Source organism: Cavia porcellus, unplaced genomic scaffold, assembly GCF_034190915.1.
Source record: "Cavia porcellus strain 051 isolate PalLab524CR breed Dunkin Hartley unplaced genomic scaffold, mCavPor4.1 scaffold_4, whole genome shotgun sequence".
NCBI lineage: Eukaryota > Metazoa > Chordata > Mammalia > Rodentia > Caviidae > Cavia > Cavia porcellus.
In genome coordinates, this window is record NW_026947487.1 from 118652030 (window position 1) to 118674099 (window position 22070).

Sequence of the window (22070 nt, forward strand, 5' to 3'; positions counted from 1 at the left end):
GGGACAGTAATCATCTCCGCCCACAGCCCCAGCCCCGATGGTGTGCCATGGCCACAGCCACTCCTGGGGACTCAGGAAGCCCACGGTGGACCCAGGAGGACCTTGCAGGGTGGAAGAGGGTGTCTGCCACCTGCAGTGTGACCAAGGCTGGCCCTTGGGGGCTCAGTCTCCTCCTCCATGCCCGCATAGGACACGGGACCAGGCCCGTCTACGGCAGCCTGGATTTGAGCTTCTCCTGAGTTAAACAGGGGAAGGCGGTGCGGCTCCAGAGCTATGGTAGGCGAGGAGGGGAACGGGGTGGACCCATTGTGATTGCTCCCGTCACGGGTCTGCAGGGGCTGCATCTGGCACGGGGGAGCCCTGACAGGGAGGAGCTGCTCTTGTACTGCTGAGATTTTTCTTTCCTTTTTGTTTTTGTGGTCCCGGGGATTGAACCCTGGGCCACTCACTGAGCTCCATCCCCATCCCCTTGCTAGCTACTATTTTTAGACAGGGTCTTGCTAAATAGCTAAGTTGCCCAGGCGAGGCTGGTTTTGAGATCCTCCTGCCTCAGTCTCCCAGAGTGCTAGAATGAAGCTACCTTTAAAGGAAACAGGTCCGTGGTTCTGATGCCCACAAATTGGAACCAGCTACTCTCTCACCCCACTCCTCTTACCAGCCTGAGGAGGGCCTGTTCTTAGAGTCCAATTCCAGGCCCAGCTGGACATTTGCCTCTGCAGCCCCTGGAGGCCCTGGCAGGACTGGAGGTCTGAGTCGCTCCCTGAGCCATCCTGGCCCTGTGCAGAGAGCCCAGCCACTCTCTGTCCAGAGGCCCCAGGATAGCTCTAGGGTTTGGGAGGACAGATGACCACCACTGGCCACAGCATTTGAGCAGACAGCCATTCAAAAGCAGGGTGGTGCGGGGGTCCCGGAGATCAATGGACCCGGACCCGGTGGGTCGTTGGGTGGGGCCGGCTCCTCATTCCACCACTGAGGCTGGATGGGGCCCAGCCCACAGAAATCAGCGCACTGCCCACTGAGGACGTGGGCCATGTGGCCTCATTAGCTGCCTGAGGGACCCGCAAACAGGATGCAGAGACTCAGCCCTGCCTCACCCCACTGTGCCCTCTGCCGTCCCGACTGCCTGGGCCTCACAGGCCTGAGGCCGTGCAGCTTTAGGCTGCTTGGGGGCCGTCTGCCATTGTCCCCAGGGTCTCTGTCCTCTGGAAAGTGCATGGCGACAGTTCCACAGGCAGCTCTGGGCCTGGCAGACCCTGGCAGGCATTGGCTGTGCTCAGCTACGGCCCGGAGAGGAAGGGGAAGCAGTGTCATCACAGACTGTGAAAACCTAGGCACACACGTGTGTAAGGCTGCCCACACCCATACCTAGCACCAAGGCAGGCCTTGGGCAGAGACTTAAGCAAAAGAAATCGAAGCTCCCCACAGGCCTTGTTAGATGGGAGTGACCTCCACGGCTGGGCAGGGTTGGTTGGGAACCGCACGAGTTCAGCCCCACGGAGCCCATGCACAGCAGCGGCCCATGCGTAGCAGCTCTGTCAGACTCTGCCTGCTCCACTTCTGGCGCCCTGTGGGTCTGACTGCCCCTCGGAGGCTCTCACATCCGGGGTCCCACATGAGCACCCAAGCGTGCAAGCAGGGTGTGAGCTCAGTGGTTTCCAGGTGGATAAAAGGGAGAGGGGCTGTGTAGGCCACGGGCTGTCCTGAGCATCTCAGCCTTGGAAGGGAAGACTCAGGCTCCACCCACCTGCTGTCTCCCAGCCATCCATCTACTGACCTGTCACCCTATCCGCTGGTTGGCTCGTCCACCCATCCATCCATCCATCTATCTATCCACCCATCCACCCATCCACCCACCCATCACCCACCCATCCATCCATCCACCCACCCACCCATCCATCCATCTACCCACCCACCCATCTATCCACCCATCCATCCATCCATCAGTGCATCAATCCACCCATGCATCCACCCATCCAACCATCCATCACCCATCCATCCATCCATCCATCCATCCACCCACCCACCCATCCATCCACCCATCAACCCATCCATCAATCTACCTATCCACCCATCCATCACCCACCCATCCATCCACCCACCCATCTATCCACCCATCCACCCATCCATCAGTGCATCAGTCCACCCATGCATCCACTCATCCACCCATCCATCACCCACCCACCCATCCACCCATCCATCACCCACCCACCCATGCACCCATCCACCCATCCTTCACCAACCCACCCATCCTTTACCCACCCACCCATCTACCCATCCATCCACCCATCCATCCACCCATCCATCAGTGCATCAATCCACCCATCCACCCATGCATCACCCACTGACCCATCCATCCACCCATCCACCCACCCACCCCTCCATCCACCCATCCACCCATCTATCAATCCATCCATCCACCCATCCATCCATCTGTCAGTGAATCAATCCACCCATCCACCCACGCATCACCCACTGATCCATCCATCCACCCATCCACCCACCTATCCACCCATCCACCCATCCATCCACCCATCCATCCATCCAGCAGTGCATCAATCCACCCATGCATCACCCACTGACCCATTCATCACCCACCCACCCATCCACCCATCCATCACTCACCCACCCATCCACTCATCCATCACCCACCCACCCAGCCATCCATCACCAACCCACCCATCCATCCACCCACCCACTCATCCATCACCCATTCATCCATTTATCCTCTCATCCTTCCACCTGTCCCTTCATCTATCCACTCACCAATTTACCATCCATCTACTCAATCTTCACCTTCTGCCCCCCATCAACTCACTGACTTGTCCTCTGTGCTTTCAATCCACCCATCTACCCACTAATTCATGCCCCCATTCATTTGTTCTCCCCCATCCATCTACTCACGTACCCATCTGTTTATCCATCCAGCCACTCATCCATCAAGCTATCCATTCATCCACCCATTTGTCCATTCATCCACCCACTCACCCATCTGTGCAAAAAGCATTTACTCAGTCATCACTGGCGGTCACCATGTGCTCCTTGTTTAACCCCCATGATGACTCCCCAGATGGGTCCTACTGTTTCCACTTTGGACGTGCAAGGAAGCTCAGTGACCTATTTAAGGCCATGCAACTCCCCTAAGCAGGGGTGGTAGCTGACCCCGTCTTGTGGACCTCCCCACACCGGAGCCCAGAGTTGTCCCCTCCTGGCCACCTGGCCCTTCCAAAAGGTTAAGAAGAAAGGTGGGGGATGCCACCATGATGTCCCGCACGAATTTATGTGTGACATGAGTGCCCCCAGGAGTTTCACAGACTTTCCTACCCAGTCTGCAAATTTCTCTCCTGGGGGCCAAGATTTGGGCCTGGACAGCCTCAGGGGCCCCGCATGCAGAATCCAGGGAGGTAAGCACTGAGACTGGATATGGGGACTTTCTTGGAACAAATGTGTCCAATCCATCAGGGCTTGCACAGTCGTGTCTGGAACAAAACCACATTTCCTGTGTTTACTGAAGCTTTATGTAGGATGAGCACAGACCCAGGTCACTGCAGACCCGAGATGCATTCCAAGAAACCAGCTGCTCACAAAGTAAGCCAGCAATAGGTCTGGGAGTCACCCAGGGAAGGTGCCGGGGTCAGGGACAGGTAGAGGGGATGCTGGGGGCCCAGGTGTCTGGCCATCCAAGATGATGCCAAGTAGGTGAAGAGCAACATGACCACTCCTTTAGAGGGGTGAGGTGGAAGGCTCATCCTCAACTATGGACATACTGAGCCCGGGCTCGAGCTCAGCCCCTTTAGGGGAGAGTGGGCTAATCTCCATCGCCATCACCTTCATCAGCATCACTGTCACCATCACCACCACGTCATTACATCACCACCATCTTCATCATCATAACCACTGTCACCATCCTCAGCATCATGATCCACCATCAACCTGTTCATCATCTCCAGCATCATCACCACCTTAGCCACCACCACCACCATCATCACCATCATCACCACCTTCATCACCATCATCACCACCAACACCACCATCATCACCATCACCACCATCACCACCATCATCACCATGTTCACCACCATCATCACCATCACCACCATCACCATCACCACCACCATCACCACCACCACCACCATCACCATCACCACCATCACCATCACCACCATCATCACCACTTCCATCATCATCATCACCACCAACACCACCATCACCACCATCACCACCATCACCACCATCACCACCATCACCATCACCACCATCACCACCATCATCACCACCACCATCACCACCACCATCACCATCACCATCACCACCACCATCACCATCACCACCATCATCACCATCACCACCACCATCATCACCATCACCACCATCACCACCACCACCATCACCATCACCACCACCATCATCATTACCACCATCACCACCACCATCACCATCACCATCACCACCACCATCACCATCACCATCACCACCACCATCACCATCACCACCATCATCACCACCTCCATTACCATCATCACCACCAACACCACCATCACCACCATCACCACCATCACCATCACCACCACCACCACCGCCATCACCACCATCACCACCACCACCATCACCACCATCACCACCACCACCACCATCACCATCACCACCACCACCACCACCATCACCACCACCATCATCATTACCACCATCACCACCACCATCACCATCACCACCATCACCATCACCACCACCACCACCACCATCACCACCACCACCACCACCACCACCATCACCACCACCATCACCACCACCACCACCATCACCATCACCACCACCACCACCGCCATCACCACCATCACCACCACCACCATCACCACCATCACCACCACCACCACCATCACCATCACCACCACCACCACCACCATCACCACCACCATCATCATTACCACCATCACCACCACCATCACCATCACCACCATCACCATCACCACCACCACCACCACCATCACCACCACCACCATCACCATCACCACCACCATCACCACCACCATCACCACCATCACCACCACCACCACCACCATCACCACCACCACCACCACCACCATCACCACCACCATCACCACCATCACCACCATCACCACCACCACCATCACCACCATCACCACCACCACCACCATCACCATCACCACCACCACCACCGCCATCACCACCATCACCACCATCACCACCACCACCATCACCACCATCACCACCATCACCACCGCCATCACCACCATCACCACCATCACCACCACCACCACCATCACCATCATCATCACCACCTCCATCACCACCATCACCACCATCACCACCTTCTTCACCATCACCACCACCACTGTCTTCATGAAGTAACAGCAGCTGCTACTATTGTTGGTCTGATTTTTTTTTTATTTGTTTGTTTTGAGACAGAGTCTTGCTATGCAGATCAGGCTGACCTTGAACTCACTTTGTAGCCCAGGCCAGTCTCAAACTTGCAATGATTCTCCTGCCTCAGATTCATGAGTGCTGGGTTACAGGCATGCATCACCGCACCTGATTGGAATGACTTTTGAGGGCCAAATATGGGGCATGTTTCTTCTCTCTGTGAAGCAGGAATCCCACCATCCTCAGTGGGGTGTGGAAACTGAGGCTTATAGAGATGAGTAACTTTTCTCCAGTCACACAAACAGGAACAGCACCACTGGGTCAGACACTAGGACTTGCAAATCCATCCCAAGGTGCGGAGACTATGGCACGGGAGGGTGTGGCCCATTCAGCTTGGTTGGAATCCGTGGCCAAGGACGGGGCTGTCCATCCACATTGATGTCCACTGCCCACCGCCCTCCTCCCCTCCAGAGGAAGACAGAGGTGCGCAGCAAGGACCTGCCTGTGCCACTCTGAGAGGCACCAGTAGCTGCCCCAACCCAGCCTGGTGCCAAAGAGCCTGGGTCCTTGGCCCTCTGTGGGGACTCCAAAGAGCACGGGATGGAGGGCACCCGTGCAGCGTGTGGGACGGGGCTGGGACGGGGGACAGAGGGACACAGCTCCACCCACGAAATGCCCAGGAAATGTCTTCCCTGGGCCCCATTCACACACAGCTTTCCCAAGCCCGTCTCCAGGGTAACAGGGGAGGACTCTCCCAAGTCCTCCCAGATGTGTCCCACTCTGCCCTGGGCGGTCAGGGCACCTTTACGCCACACACAAAGAAACTTCATGAATGTCATGCCGTAGAAATGTGCACTGATGGCCGCTCACCCATTCCAAGGATCCACAGGTCAGCAGGAAAAGCGGGGTGCCCTCCCATCTAGCCCTCTCTATTTGTTGCTGGCATTGCCCAGAGCCTCTCCTGGGACGGACGCTCTGGCCTCTGTGCCCCTGAGTTTGGGGTGAGCAGACCCCAGCCCAAGGCAGTGGATCTCAGTCCTGAAGGCGCCTCACTCCAGCAGCTCTGCGGTGTCAGGAGGCCTGGGATGCTGCCCAAGGAGCGCAATTTCTAAGCTCCTGGGTAATGCTGCTGCCACAGGTGTGGGCAGACCTTGGGGTTTCTGGTCTTTCCTAATGGTGTTTGGGGCCCGGCGGCGGCACACACAGGGGGCTGTGCATCCACCTGCAGCCCTTGGTCAGGGAGCAAATCATCCCACCACCGTGTGTTTCCTCGTGGGCACCTGCAGGAGTGCCCAGCTCTCACCTGGCCTGGGCTCCCTGCCAACACCTGCCCCGGCCCCGTGCTCTGCCATCTTGGAAAGGGCTCGTTCAGCCTGCAGCGAAGTCCTCCTGCTGGCCCCGGGGGAGCACAGCCACCCTCTCTGTGCAGCTCTGCCCTCAGCCTCCCCTCTGTAAACTGGGCTGAATGGCAGCCTCTGGGGCCAGCATGGAGCGCCCTGTGTGCCCCAGGCACCCTCTAGGCAGGGTGTGGGCCCCATCTGCACGATCACAGTTGCCTGTGGAGCACATGGCTCTCCTCCCTGCCGGCTCCTTCCTGAGTTCCTGGCTCTGTCTCTGTCATCATGAACGATGGCCTTTCCATAAGCAAGTCTCTACCCATGCAGCTTCTCAAGGAATTTCCTCTGCTCCCCGCCTCTGCTCCTCTTCAAGACCCCGAGGACGCGGTGCCAACACGGGGCAAATCAGGACTGCAGAGTGGGCCCTGGGCCCCCAGCCCAGACGGCCGGGGCAGAGGGGGAGAGGGAGGCTGTGTCCCCACAGAGGCGGGCAGCAGGGCAGCCCATGAATAATCCGCTGACCTTTCCTTTCGTGTTTGGACGAACATAAGCCTGTTTACAATAAACCTCAGGGAGATTTTTCATCCTCCAAATGGAACAGGGTTATGTAAGCAGCGAGACCTCGGCTCAGCGAACACCTGCTGCAGGGGCCAAGGGAGGGGGACAGGAGGAGGGAGCCCTAGTGACTCACAATCGAGTTTATGATGGCAGGGCTGTCATTCATCCAGACGGCCTCTGGGGAGGACGGCGGGCACTTCCTGGGGCTCAGCAGTCCAGGCCACTCGGGGGCACCGGCTCCTCTGTACCCCTCCCCTGTCAGGACCAGCACCCAGCCGGGGGACCCCCGGGGGCTGTGTCCCCACTGCCACCCTGGTCCCCCCTCTCTCTGCATGCCTGCCTTGGCCCTGGCTGGGAGGGTCATGTGGACCCTACACTGCAACCAAAGGCCCCTTGTGTCACTGACCACAGTGAGAGGCCTTCGGGGGAGCCCCCTTCCCGAGAATTCAGCCTCAGTGGGTTCCTGTGCGTCTCCCTGCTCTGCGCCCCAGGAAAGCGTGGCCTGTCTTGGGGTTTGGCCGGAGGGGCTTACAAGATAAGCCTGTGGGAATCATAAAGCGAACAATTCTCGTGCATTAGTTCTTCTGGGCTGCTCTAATGAAACACGGCAGACCGGGTGGCTTATAAACAATAGTAATTTCTCCTCGGAGTTCTGGAGGGAGTCCAGGCTAAGGGGCTCCGTGCCGCTGCTTCCAAGATGGTGCTGGGTGCTGTGTGCTGGGGGGCGGAGGGAGGGGACACTGTGCTGCCCCTAATGGGAGGGAAGGCAGGTGGACAGGGTGCTAATCCTACCCGCAGGCCAGGGCTCTCTGCTCCAAGCTCAGTCGCCTCCTGAGGGCCCACCCCTATCTACCATCACAGCGTGAGTTCTGGGGGACACAGTTGGGTCTCAGTGGCCTGTGACTACAACATGAACCCCCAGGGTAGACCTCAAGGGGACCCACAGCTTCAGCTTGGCTCTCCTGGGTCACACACTCTTGGAACCCTACGACTGACTCCGTTTTCTCATGGCTGGGGCACGACACCCAGCACTCCCGGGGTACAGGAGGAGAGGTTTAATGTGGCCATGCTTCAGCCCGCGGGTGGCTGGCTCCAAGCCAGGGCAGCACGGCAGAGGGGCCTGGCAGTGGACAGCAGCCCACAGCACTGGGCACCGGAAGCGGAGCCGGGGAGGAGCTGGGGAGGGAGAGTCTCTCCAGGCCACGCCCCAGGGACCCATCTCCTCCAATCAGAATCCACCGCCCGACAGCAAGCAGCCGAGGCCCCGCCCACCAGGCGACAGCTTCAGAGCACAGGAGGTTTTGGGAGCCCTTTTAGATCTGAACCACAACAGCCCGCGAGGAGGGGTCGCTGGAGGGGAAGTGCAGTGCCCTGCTCTTGCCAGGGCTGAGCTCCCCTCACCAGCTACGCCCCCAGGCCAGCTCTGCCCCGCGCCATCCCAGAAGCAGGTCCGACAGCCACCTGGCTCTGCCCATGCACAGCAGCCTCCTTGCTGAGGCCTGCCTCGCACACAGATTTGTGAGCTGAAGACACCACAGCCGGCCCTGCTGCCGAGGGCTGGGCTGGTTGATTGCACGCAGCACAGCCATGTCCAGGGGCACCCAGCCTGCATCACGCTGACAGATTCCCTGTGCCACCTTCCTATCGCTTGGCGGCCACTGAGAAGAGAGGCCACTGCCCACCTGGGCAGCGTAGTGTGTTCCTGTGACCACGTCCGGAGGGTGCTGGCGGGGAGCTTGCTGTTGATGGAGTCCCCCCCTTTGCTGGTGGCCCTATGCAGGGGACCTATGCCTGCCCTGGTGGTGGTGGATCCTGTGTAGCCCTTACAGTTGTACAGGGCTCACCTGGCCTCAACTCGGGGCAGGCTGGGCGGCCATCCCTGCTCCTAGGGGGTCCAAGGGGTGCAGGGGAGGGGCCTCAGGGGATCACTCTGCCCCTTCCTCTCTACCCACCCCAGCCTGGCCCCTCCTGTCTCCCACCTGGGCCCTGAGCTGGTTCCCTGCCCACCCCCTCCTGAGAGGCCGGCTCCAGCAAGCCAGCGTTTCCTGGAAGCCTCTCTTCAGTCTCCTCTCTGGCCCATGGGGTCTCAGGATGGAGGAGCAGGCTGGAGCACAGGCCTCCCGGTGTCGGTGGGCCCGAGGGTCAGGCCAGGCCGTGCTGCCCATCCCCAGGTGTCATGTGGCACAGGGGTGTCTGCACCTCCTCAGCCGCGCAGCTTCCTGCTTCCAAGTGGTTCACTCTGGGCTCCAGTCACCCTGGCAGCAAATCTCTGAAAATGTGGATCCTGCTCAGAAGCCTCAGGACTGCCCTGCTGGGGGTCAGGTGCTGCGGTCTCTGGCTGTCACTGTGGCTTGGTCCACCTGCGTCACCTCCCACCCCACCTTCACCCACCAGACCCCATCAGCCCACACCAGTGCCCCTCTCAGTGGCATCGAGAGGGCAGCTCTCTCACCGCCTACCTGGAGGCTGGCATGGGGTGTGGTGATGGGTCCCGTGGCCGGGATGTCTGTCCCTCTCCCAGCATCCTGGGACCCTGGGTCCCCGGAGGTGCCCTCAAAGACAGCCTCAGGTGTCCTCCCTGGGCCCGGCCCACAGTACCCACCCCAGCTGTCCCTGCTGTGGGCAGCGGCCAGCAGGGCACCAGCTGGACTGTGTGGTTTCTTCTGTATCTCTCACTTCCCCCACACCAGCCGCTTAGAGGACACAATGCTCACAAAGTGGGGGTCAGGACGGGGAGCCCCAGGACAGTGCCCAACACCCCAGCTGCTCCGCAGGACAAGCACTGTGTGTAGGGTCACAGAGTGGTGGGCACCGCTTGTGTGTGGAGAAGGGGCGGGAGCCCTTGTCCATCCCAAGGCGGAAGCTGCTGGCCTTGTAAACCTGAGCCCACCCCGGGGCAGTGGCTCCTCCTGCATCAGAGTGACTGAGGCAGGGAGGCAGACGGGCTCCTGGCCACTGTGCTGCCCACCTCCAGGCACTGCCCTCTCTGGCTTTGGCTGCCTCTGCCAGCTGCAGGCTCCGAAGCCTCTGACATCCCATCCAGCTCTGAACTGTGAGCCTTTGTCCACCGAGCTGGAGCCACGCCCGCCCTGCAGTCTGCTCGGGGCTGTGTTTGGAATGCATGGCGCCATCCCCGTTAGCCCAGGTGACGCGTGCTGGGCAGCCCTGCCAGCCCGCAGACGCCAGTTTGCCCCGAGTACCACTGACTGCCTTCCTGTGGTCTAAGGACAGGTCCAGCCTCTGGCAAGTCCGGGACTGGGTACCCGAAGTCATGCCCCAGTACTATCTGTGTCCACACCCAGGCGCCATCCTAACTCTGCCCACCACCCCTTCCCAGCCACCCAGGCAGCTGGATGGTCGTTTATACCCACTGCACAGAGGGGTAAACTGAGGCTTGGCAAGCTACAAGGGCCAAGACACGCACTTAATGTGCCATGTGGCCAGGGCCAGAATCCTTAGCTTTAAACCTCAGAGCCCCAGCTCTCTGTGACCTAAGAATGTGTCCTCGGGTTGCTTCTTTGGGTTCCTGTTTTTGTTTCCCCCATTTTCAGATGGTAAAACCTGAGAGGTCAGGCATTTGCTCCATGTCACGCAGCTGGGGAGCATCAGGGCTGGGCCCTTGGGACCAGCAAGCCATGCTCACCCCTTTACGTGGCCGGGAGGGGCCGGGACCCAGCGCTGGCCTCGGCCTTCCCAGCTCGGAGCTGGGCAGGTGCCTGTTCCCGACTCCTCCCAGGCACACCTGGGACATCTGACACACTCTGGATCCGAGTGCCATGGTGGTGCCCACTGGGGCTGCGTACTGGACACCGGGCGTCCGGCAAGGGACATGAGGTTCGGGCTGTGTGTTCCTGAGGGCTGTGTGCTTCCACGCCCCAGCACATGTCTGTTCCGTGGCCGCAGAGGGAAAATGAGAAGTTTATGTAAGCAGGAGCCCCCGCCATGGAGCCGCCGTCCCGGTACTGAACCGCCCTTGCTGCCCGAGGCCAGCGCTCCTGAAGCAGCCGGTCACTCCCGAGGATCCCGGTGTGCCCGCTGCAGACAGGCAGTCTCTGGAGTCTCACTTTGGATCTGGGGTTTTTGCAATGTGGAGTATTCCAAGGTGGGACCTCACTCTAAGCGTGCACCCCACATCTGCTCCTTAGGGGTCTGATGTGGGAATGTCCACGCGTGGCATCAAGTCCACGCCAGAAAGGCCTCAGTGCTGGAGCACTCTGGGTAACCGTGAGGGCTGCACCCCCAGCCGCCTGTCTCACCCCTCCGAGATTCTGTCAGCTTTGGCTTAGAATCCCCTCCTCGCCTCTGTTGTGAGGGGAGACACTCGTTCTGAGTCACCTAGTGCTGCAAGTGTGTCTGAACTCCGCTGCCTGACTGCAGAATCTGAGTTCCTCCACACACACCGCTGTGCACACGCACACAGGCACACACACACTTCCTGCAGCGATGGGGCAGGCCCTGCACCGCGAGCCCCTGCCCCGGAGCAGGGCTGTGTCTCCCATCCCGCTGTGCCGCACAGCTGGGCAAACGGCACAGCTGGGAGCGACCGTCGGAGCGCAGTCTGCCGCACAATCCTTAATTATTTCCTTTCTGCAGATCCCTAAGCTTGGGGAAGCAGAGTCACTGTTTATCCGTACTTCGCAGATATGACTGCGCGGTCTTCCAGGAAAGCTGCAAACCCCGCCCTGCCAGGCAGGATCTGAGCGGCACCGCGGGATTCTGAGGCCTTTCTTAACTCAGGCTCTGGTATCTTACAGGGATTTTTGGCTACTAAAACCCTGTTGATGTTCCAAGGCGGAATATTCCAATGACCTAGGAAGCCGAGCCCCAAATCCAGGACGCCTGGAGAGGAAGGAGGAGGAGGAGGAGGAGGAGGAGGAAGAGGGACGAGAAGCTGGAGCCTGCGTGGTCCTTCTGGAGGAAGATGCTTCCCGGGGTTAATTGGCTGCGCGTTTGCATTTCCAGATTATTCCTGCACGGGTCAGGAAAAGCACGCGCCCTGTCACTGTTTGGAACTAATTAGATGCACTAGCACCGGAGAGTCTGTCCTGGAGCTCACAAGATGACTTCATGGGGAGCATCAGGGTGCCGGCCAGGCTCGCAGGGGTTTTCTGTGAGACTCCAGATTAGAGTGGGCGGACGAGGGCGCTGGCGGAATGCACCCCTCCTTTGGCTGGGACCCCTGGATCCAGGTCCCCAGCCAGCCACAGGTCCCGCAGGCTGCAGACAGCTCTGTCCAAAACAGAGCTTGGAGAGAAGAGCTGGCTGGAAGAGGCAAGGGACGGAAAGCGGGAGGGAGGGGAGCTGGGCCAGGAAAGGCGCCCCACTCCTGGTAGTCCCCACCTGCTCAGGACTCGGGGCGCAGCCTCTCTGCTCTCTCTTCCTGCGGGTCCTGACACCAGCATTGCTGGTGGTGGAGCCCAGGGGGGCAGTGGGAAGAGTCTGGGATGCTCGTGAAAGGTACCTGGTGCTTATCTTTATCTCAGATTAAGAAAGAAGCTACTAGGGGCTTGGAATTTAGCTCAGTGGCATAAGCACCTGCCTTGCAAGTGTGTGGTCATGAGTTCGATCCCCGGTACCGATAAAAAAGAAAAAGACAAAAAAAAACAAGAAGCTAATAAGATTCAGAACGAGGCTCCTAACTACAGGACGGAGCAGCAGCTGCAGGGAAGGGGTGCCCCTTCCCTCTGTTATCTAGAATCTTCCCCCGGCCCCCTGGAAGCTCCGTCTACCCATGAGGAAATTCCACCAGGGCCCACTGAGGCCCCAAGCCCATGTTCTGTCATCAGAGAAGCCCCCACAAAACCCTAAGCGGAACTGGAATTCCTTTCCCAGCTGGTCTCAGGGGCAGGAGGCTCAGCCCAGGGAAGGGGTACAGGAGGCGGACGGGGCCAGCCGAGCCCCCCAGAGCGCCGCAGGGACGCCCCAGCCTGCAGGAAGCCAGCCGGAGCAGGGCGTTCTCCCAAGAACAGCAAAGGAGGTCTTTCCCCGAGGCTGCGCGGTGCCGGGCAGGGCTACGGAGCCGCTATTAATGCTTGGGATTTCATAAATTATTTTAATTGAAAAGGAGGCCTCGGGAGTTCTCTCTGTTCTCCGCAACTGGCAGGTCTCCCCGGCGGCCACCTCCAGCATGACTGTTTTCATGACCGGCGACCCCGTTCTCGCCGAGCACGGCTCCTCCGGGTCGCTCCCCAGGATGAAAAACAATAAAAGTAAATATATAACAGCAGAGGTCCGAGGCTAATGTCTTTAACAAGATAATGTTACTTAAGGGAACTGTAAAGCAAATCATTCTGAAATTCTGTTTCTGCACCGCAGCTCCCTGAGGGCGTCCCGAGACCACGCTCGCCCCCTCTGCGGTGACGCCCCCAGACCCGGGCAGGGGGTCGGTTTAACTCTGCAGCCCCTCGAAGCCCCTGCACGGCATACGGAAGTGCGTTGGACGTGACAGGGACGTTGCCGTGTGTCAGTTCTTGCTGCCACCTGCACGTTGTCTGGGCTCGTTCACATCCCGGGCCTGGGTATGTGGATGTCCCTGCCACGGACCTGGATTTGTGAGTCTGCACCGTGAGCTCCACCCACGGAGTTCACGACTCCAAGACAGGAAACCTGAGGATGACAATCAAAAATCCACCTCGGCAGGCAGGTGTGCAGCTGCCCACCGACAAACACCTGACCCTCTGCAACCCGGGAGGGTGCAGGGCGACAGGCAGCAGGCAGATGCAGGCGGAGCCCTGGTGGGTGAACCAGAGTTGTCCGTGGGGTGCTGGGGCCCAGGACTGCGCGCTCTCCCCAAACCCTGCTCCTCAGGGTGAAATCCACACTGCCACACGCAGACACGTGCGGAGGAAGAGCTGTACCAGGGAGGCAGATGCGACCCGTGCAGGCCCACAGCCTCCTCCTGCCAAGGCTTCCTGAGACCCGGGCCAAGGCAGGAAAGCTCTCCGGGGCCGGGAGTGCAGTGAAGCCACAGGGTGCTGGTGCTCCCGGGCACCGGGATGGCTAAGTGGTGCTTAAGGACAGGCGCACACAGGGCTGGCAAGGACGTAGGGACCTGGAGCCGCCAGACGACCCAGGATGGGTTGACGGATGGGGCAGAGGATGCTTGAGGGTGGAGGGCAGCCTGCACCAAGTTTTGAAGGACAGAAGCCTAGGCTGTCTGGGCACTGCTGGACACCCAGGCCTGACCGCACCACGATCCTTTTGAAAGCACGCCGGCCCCCCTGGACGTTTAAGAATCAGCTCTTCACTCCTGTGATCAGCACCTGAGAAACCAACGCAAAGCACAGGTCACCCCGGCTCCCGGTCAGCAGGGTCACGCGTGGCCCCTGCAGGGCTCCACTGTCTGTGGCCTGAGCGAGGCAGAGTCACCACGAAGGGAGGGCATGACGGGAGAAGCTGCTCACCCCCGCAGACGGGGCGTGGGGAGTATGCACTCCGGAGCCAGACAGAAGGAGGCTGGGGACAGACAGAGTCCCCAAGGTCACCCTCAAGGTCACGCCCTCAGCAGGCTCTGCCTCCTAATCCCACAGCACCCTCATGATGCCAACCCAGAAGCCCATCAGCTGGCCTTTGGGCACCTTTCAGATCCAAACCCTAACCTCGGCCACCGAGCCCAATACTTGTCCCCAAGTTCTGCTTTCATTGCTGGCTTCTGTTCTCAGGAAAAATTTTTTAAAGCCCCCAAAGTTTTAGAACAATAAAAACATCAATGTCCGAGGGCCTCAAACGCCTTCAAACACTCCAGCTGTCAAAGCCTCCCCGGCCTCTCCTCCCACTAAAAAGCCGAGTATTTTTAGAGCATTTTTGATTTTTACCGAATCTGAGTCTTTGCCTCCGCCGCCCCCAGTACCTGAGGAGCGGCAGAGGATTTATAACAGGAAGCCTTTGATTCAGAGGCTGCAAGCTTTTGAAGTCTCCCAAAGCCAGGCTGTAAAACAGCGCCTGTTTAGAGGATGTCCCTCTCCACGCGGGGGCTGGCACTGCGTCTTCCGTAGCACAGGAGTGGCGCTCACGGGAGGAAGCGCTTGCCGGGGAGGAAGTGGGGGTCCGGGGGTGACAGTCCTGCCAGCAGCGTCTGTGCCCACTCCCCAGCCGCAGCCCTGTCCCCAGCTCTGACCCTGGAGGAGGGGGCGCAGAAGGGCCCCAGGGTCTCTGGCCTCAGCTGGACAGGTGGAGCCACGTCCAGCGTGACGTCCCAGCCGGTGGGATCCGCTGGCGGTCTCCGTGTCTCTGTGCTGCCGTGTGTTCCATGGCTGGGTGCTAAGGGCCCCTTCACCGGCTGCTGCTGGGTTTCATAGGCACTGTGGAGGGGTCCTGTGCCACCCTGAACTGCAGCCCTGCACCTCCTCGGGCTTGCCAGGAGGCCGCTCGCTCCCCCTCGGCTCCCCTCGGTTCCCCAGCTCAGCCTCTGAGCAGTGTCCTCTGTGACTCTCAGGGTGGCTCTTGGGAAGTGACCCCGGCACCCTGGCTGGTGTATCTCAAGGACCCTCACCACCACAGCATAAAGGGACATTTTCACTCCTCTTCTGCGCCAGGATACCAGGCTGCAGCCAGGCAGCGGCCCCAGCAAGCGAGCGCCACCAGCTGCCTCGGGGCCACTCCAAATCCCTGCGCCCGGGGGCAGGACCCGGCATGCACCCTCATGTCCCATCTGTTCTTTCCATCCTGGGGGACAAAGGGACCCTTCCCACTCCACGGGGCAGATGGAGGAGCTGTGGACTGGCTCACACTGGGGTGCGTCCTCCAGGGTCAGCCTCTAGTCCCCACCGTGGGAGACTGAGAGGTGGAAGCATGATCTGACCGGGTGTTAGAGGCCGGGCCTTTAGGAGAGTGCGGATCGGATCTGGTCATCAGGGCAGAGCCCCAGGATGGAGCGCTGGTGTCTGTAAAGAGAGGTTGGACGGCTGGGCATGGCAGTGTGAGCCTGGCATCCCAGCGCTCGGGAGGCTGAGGCAGGAGGCTCACAGAGAGATCAAGGCCTGCACAGTGAGACCTTGTCTCAAACAGAGAAAGAGAGAGAGAAGGAGAGCCAACAACTGCACTGTCCCTCACGTGTGGTGCCTGGCCCACCTGAGACTCCTGGCCTGAAGGCCGCCTTCAGATGCACGGCCTGAGCCTCCAGAACCTTGTGTCTCTTTTCTTTACTAAGCACCTAGCTTCGGGTATTTGGTTATAGTAATGAAAAGCAGACACACGCCCTCACCGACTCTACGGGATCCAAATGCCAACCTAGACCTGGATTCCACAAACCCCGAGTGGTCCTGGCCTGACACTTGTCTGGGAAATAAGCCTGCCGTGGAATTCGGCCATGGCTCCATTTACGTCCAGTCAGGCCCCTTCTGCCCCACAGCAGCGGAGTGGAACGGCTGCGACGGACCTGACTGCTGACCATCTGTGGTGTGGACACACAGTCTGCTTCCAGACCACTCTGGAGGGCACCAGGGGGACCTGAGTGGGGCGGGCAGTGGCCCCCTAGCCTCTGCTAGGGGAGCAGCCGCTGCCTTGGTCCCCAGGACTCCGACGGAGGTGGGGAGCGAAGCCCCCAGGCGGAGGCTGCCCGGGTGGCCTGCAGTGGGCCCCTGGCCCTGGCGCTGGGCTTCCTTTCCCCGCAGGGGTCCCCGGGGGAGCACATGGCCCACCCTTCACCACCCCTTCCCACAGGGCCCTGACAGTGTTTCCCCGCCCACACAGGATGCCACGCTCTCCCTCTTGGCGGCACTGCCCTGTCCTGTCCCTGGAGCTCGGCCCAGTCTGGGCTGCTTCCACACCAGGGGTGGCCGAAGGGTGCGGTGTGACTGCCCAGGTGCCAGCCTGTGCTGCTCTCTGGGCTCTGGGCTCTGGATGCTCCGGTACCTCGGAGGAGTCCACAGGGCGGCCTGGTACCCAGAGGACTCGGGGCTGCGGGCAAGGGGAGTCCAGCCAGCACCAGGCCGCAGCCTCACCCCACCCTCCTCTGCCCTTTCTGAACCCAGGACCTTTGCACTGGCTCACACTCCAGCCCTCTGCTCCTTTTACATTTTGGGACAGGCCTCACCAAATCCCTAAGCTGCCCAGGCTGAGCTCAAACTTTGGACCCTCCTGCCTCGGCCTCCCAGAGTGCTGGGATGGCAGGCGTGTGCCACCACCTCTGGCCCTCACCCCCTTTATTTGTAGCCACCTGTGTCTGTGCCCCCCTGTGAGACACAGCCAAGCCCCAGCCCCGAGCCCCTCCTGGCCCCAGCACAGAGCTCGGGGGGACCCCATGCACTGAACTGCAGCCTCCCAAGGCAGGCCGGGGGCCACCCCGCCCCCCAGGACACCACCTTACCTGCGATGGGGCCTCTCTGGGGCTTCAGGAAAAATGAGGTGGAGGGTGACCCCAGCCCAACGTGATCAGCGTCCTTCTAAGACGAGGGCAGCTGGACGCAGGTGCAGGACACAGGGAGGCCCACGGGAGGGGGAGGCAGAGGCAGGGCGGCGTATGTGGGAGCCATGGAGCACTGAGGATTGGGGGGAAGCCGGGGGAGCCCGAGGAAGCATCTTCCTAGCGTCCAAAGAAAGACAGCCCTTCGGACACCCGGTCCCAGGCTCTGAGAACGTGGAAAGCCGCCCACAGATGAGGCCATTAGATAATAAGGTGACTGACGCTTTTGGGCTCTGGCTTTGGGCTCACTTGTTACTCAGCACTAGCTCGCCGGGACAGCCCCTCCCAGGTCTCCCCTCCCTGACCACGGGAACCTAGGGCACAGGTCGGGTGCTTGCTGGACACTTGGAGTTGGAGCACACAAGCAGAAGAGTGGACGTCAGCCGTCGGCACCTCAGGAAATTCCTGGGGCATGCCCTGTGGCCCAGCCCTGAACACCCAGGATCTGGGCGGCAGGGCGGGGCAGGGGCGGTGTCCCTGAAGGGACCTGGCTTCCACAGCTCTCCCAGGAGCTGAGCCTCGCCTGTGATGCACTTCCCGCGGGAAAGAGCCGCGGGGTAAACAGGAAGGTGAGGGCCTGCGTGGCTTTATGGGCGCCCAGCGCCAGCACAGGGTGGGGCCCAAGAGCCCGGCACAAGGCCAGTGTCCAGGGGGGCTGTGTCCTCCCGGGGGGGTCACACTGTCCCGCAGCAGCTCGAGCCATCTCAGGCTAACGGAGCCGCTCAAAGACAGTGTGACCTCAGCTCCCGTGTCTCCTGTGTCACACAGTCACCCTGGGGTGGGGACGGGACAGCGAGGCGAGACTTTAGGACACTCGAGGCTCCTGGACCACGAAGCCTGCGTCCAGGCAGGCGGACTTCAGAGCTGCAGCCGGGGACAGCGCGAGGTAGCATCCCTGTCACAGAGGAGGACAGCACCGGGCGTCCATGGCGGGGGCTGTTTTATTAACTTGTGCGTGACTTTGTTGTTGTTACTGGAATCAAACTCGGGACCTTGCGCTTGCCAGGCAGACACTGGTACCGCTGAGCCACATCCCGGGCCCTGTACAGCGTTCCCAGTGCCCTAGGAGACCGTGGCCCCATTCCACGCCTAAGCACGTCACCTCCCCAGCGAGGTCCCCGTTCCCCATTTTATGTTTTTAGTCCGTGTTTTGGGATCTGTGACGCGCGCCTCCTCTTGGGCAGCTGGTGCGGGGACAACAGCCATCTCCCTGCTCCTCACCGTCCCTCCCCTCCCCTCCCCTCCGTCCACTTGGTCTCTTCCCTTTTGCAAAAGATCCACCTCCTGATTCCTCCTCGTGCTTTTGTCTTGCTCTTTATTTAGAATTCAGGCTTCTCATCCGGGAGAAACCACGCGGTCCCAGCTGGTGGTGCACACCTGTCATCCCAGCGCTGGGAGGCTGAGGCGGGAGGGTCGCCGTGCATTCGAGGCCAGCCCGGGCTGCAGAGTGAGTTCAAGACCAGCCTGAACTGCACAGCGAGACCTCGTCTCAAAGACAGGAGAAGAACAGGCGAGAGAGAGAGAGAGAGAGAGAGAGAGAGAGAGAGAGAGAGAGAAGCCATGCAATACTGAAGCTCTGGAGTCTGAGTTCCCCTAATGTTATGATCTCAGAGCAAATGTGGGGTTCGCTCTGGTCACATCAGAAGCCCAGTCAGGTCCCTGTGCTTCCTCCTTGAAGGACCCCGCCGCCGTCCCTGCTGGGGGCCCCGCTCCCCTCCTCTCTAGGGGGCTGTGGGCTCCACACCCCTGAGCTTCCTCTGCTCATCTCCCTCCATGGGGGAGGTTTACCCAGGTCCAGGGTAGCACTATTTTTAGTAGCTAATTTCAAGGCCGTTTCCCCAAAGACAGCAACGCCACCCCACTGACCGGGGCGCAGGCCGCAGAGCCCCTTGGGGGCCACACGGTCACCTGGTGATGTCACCGCACTCAGGGCCCACGAGTCCACGTTCGCGGCATCCAGGGCCAGTGTCCGCCCCTCCCGACCTTCGCTGCACAAACCCTGCCGGGACCCTGCGCCCTCGGATTTTCTCTTCCTGTGTCAGAGCCGCCTCTCAGCCCCGAGGACCTGGAAGTCTGGAAAAAGCCCTGGGCTTCTGCAGAGGCCGAGCTGGCGGGCGGCCAGCCCCGCGGAGCTGGTCCCTCGTAAATACCTCCCCTTCCCGTTAGGAGCCCGAGATAAGCCGCCGGCTCGGCTGTGCAGGGTGGTGTCCGTCCATCTGCCCCCGCCGGGACCCCAAGGTCACCGCCTGTCCAGGCCGGCTGTCGCCCCCGCTCGGGCTGTGGCTCCGCGGCCTGCATGCCACGAATGTCGCCACAAGAGTCTTTGGTTGTGCTTTGCTTTGCTTCCAGGGCTGGGAGCTGAACCCCGGGCCCTTGGCACTGAGCAACAGCTCTGGCATTAAAAAAATGTGTTTTTGAAACAAGATCTAAGCTACGGAGTTGTCCAGGCTGACCGTAAGTTTCACCTGCTGCCTCTGCCTCCCCGGGGCCGCGGGTGTGCACCATCACACCCGGCTTGTTTGGTTGTCCATACTTTTTATAGTCAGTTTAGGCTTTCATGTCCCGTTTGTGCGGGTTCATTAGCCCTGACACAAGCTTCTTATTCGTCTTCCCCAATTTTCCTGTCCCACAGATGAACGGGCCTTACTGGGACAGATTTGTGCAGGCGAGTAGCACCCTCTCTGCCCATCTGCCCGCCTCCTCGCCTCTCGGGGTGGGGCTTCAGTATGTAAATGCACTCCACCCGCAAACTCCTGTCTCTCCCCCTTACACCCCAGCGTGTTAGCCACCCCCTCGCCTGACAATCACCTCCCTCTGCTTCTGTGCCGGACGTCCTTAGATCCACGGGTTAGGGAAACACAGGAGATTTGTTTCTCGGTCTGGTCTGTTTCGACACTGTGGGCTCTACACCCACCCATGTTCCTGCCGATGACAGAATCCCATTCCTCTTTATGGCTGTATAATACTCCATTGTGTGTATAGGTGCCACAGATTCTGTGTGTTCAGCTGTCAGTGGGCACCTGGGCTGGTCACACACTGTGACCACTGTGGCCTGTGCTGAGGCAGGCATGGGACTGCATCAGGCCCCGGTGTGCCGCCTGGGCTTCCTTCTGATTTACAGCCAGGAGTGGCATCTGCTCTGTCACCGGCAAAGCCTTGGCCAGGTGGGCACCGAGGAGACCCTGCCATGACCAGGCTCGACACGCTCTCCCGTGGGTCCTCACAGTGTCCATGCACACTCTGGGTCCTTTCACTGCAGTGGCCATGGGGACTGAGTCCCTGGAGCTCAGCCCGCTGGGTGAGGCAGGGCTGTGCATGCAGAAGACCACGTGTCCAGAGCCTCAGAGCATCCACATGCAGGGTCCTCGCCCCAGGCCTCTGGGGTCCTGAGCCAGGCAAACCACCAAGCTGGTGGCCAGCCAGCCTCTGCTGTCTCCCCCGGTCCAGGCTGCCAGGGCTGAGGGTCTCCCTGCCTTGAACTCACAGTGATCTCCCTGCCTCAGCCTCTGAGTGCTGGGATCAGCTGGGGCGCTGGACAGGAGGGCCTCGGCCACTGAGAGAGCTTCCCCACCGCCCTGGGTGGTGGCGGCTAAGCGGTCCTGGCCCGGCCCTCAGAGCCCCTCTGAGGCAGGAAAAGCCCACTCAGGCATGTCACACGCAAGGGTTCCCAGGACAGCTTCAGGGACGGATGGAGTGGGAGGAGCCGGGCTCTGACCTCCATGCTGGCCACACTGGCCGGAAGCTCCACTACAAATGCCCGTGGACTCTGTGGTCAGCGCTTGGGTCACTCGTCCCTTATGTGCACAGCTGGCAGGACCCGATGGCTCACAGTGTGACAGCCCGGTTCCCCTGCTGGTGCCCGGCCAGCCCACACCAGCTGGAGTCCTTGTCCTTGTCAGGAGGAGCCTGAATGAGCTGGGGTGGGGGCCTTGGCTGGCCCTGTCACCAGAGGACGCCACGGACCCCTCTCTCCCCAGGGACAGAGAGGGACGCAGGGAGGATTTGGAGAGACTGCGCCTGTGTCTTTGGGTCCGGTGCTCTGTGGCTTCCTGTGACGGTGACAGAGTCCCTTATGCAGTGTCACCAGCCCCGGGCGCCTGCCAGGTGGACAGCTGTGTGGTCAGCGGACAGCTGTGTGGTCAGTGGCCTGTCAGGCCGGAGGCCAGGGCGTCTGCAGAATCACAGGGCCCCAGATTGTCACCACCAGCCTCTGTCCCCTTCGTGGCCTGTGCGTCAGGTGCATTCCCAGGACAAGGTCACCACGTGGCCAGGCAGTGACCCTTCCTCTAACCCAACAGGAAGCCCTGCTGAGCCACTTCCGCCCTGAGTGCTTGGACTGTGGGCTTTAAAAACCCCAGACAGGCCATGGTCTAAGTCCCAGCGTGAGTGCGTGG

General features: G+C 60.3%; 1 protein-coding gene across 1 annotated transcript; it reads left to right on the forward strand.

The window, feature by feature from the left end:
* Nucleotides 1-4084: 4084 nt before the first annotated feature.
* LOC134475821 (basic proline-rich protein-like) lies at nt 4085-5323 on the forward strand (the record flags this gene model as incomplete). The annotated part of the gene is made up of 1 exon (XM_063247756.1): nt 4085-5323. A coding segment is annotated over one exon (1239 nt), but the record flags the coding sequence as incomplete, so codon positions are not given.
* Nucleotides 5324-22070: the final 16747 nt, after the last annotated feature.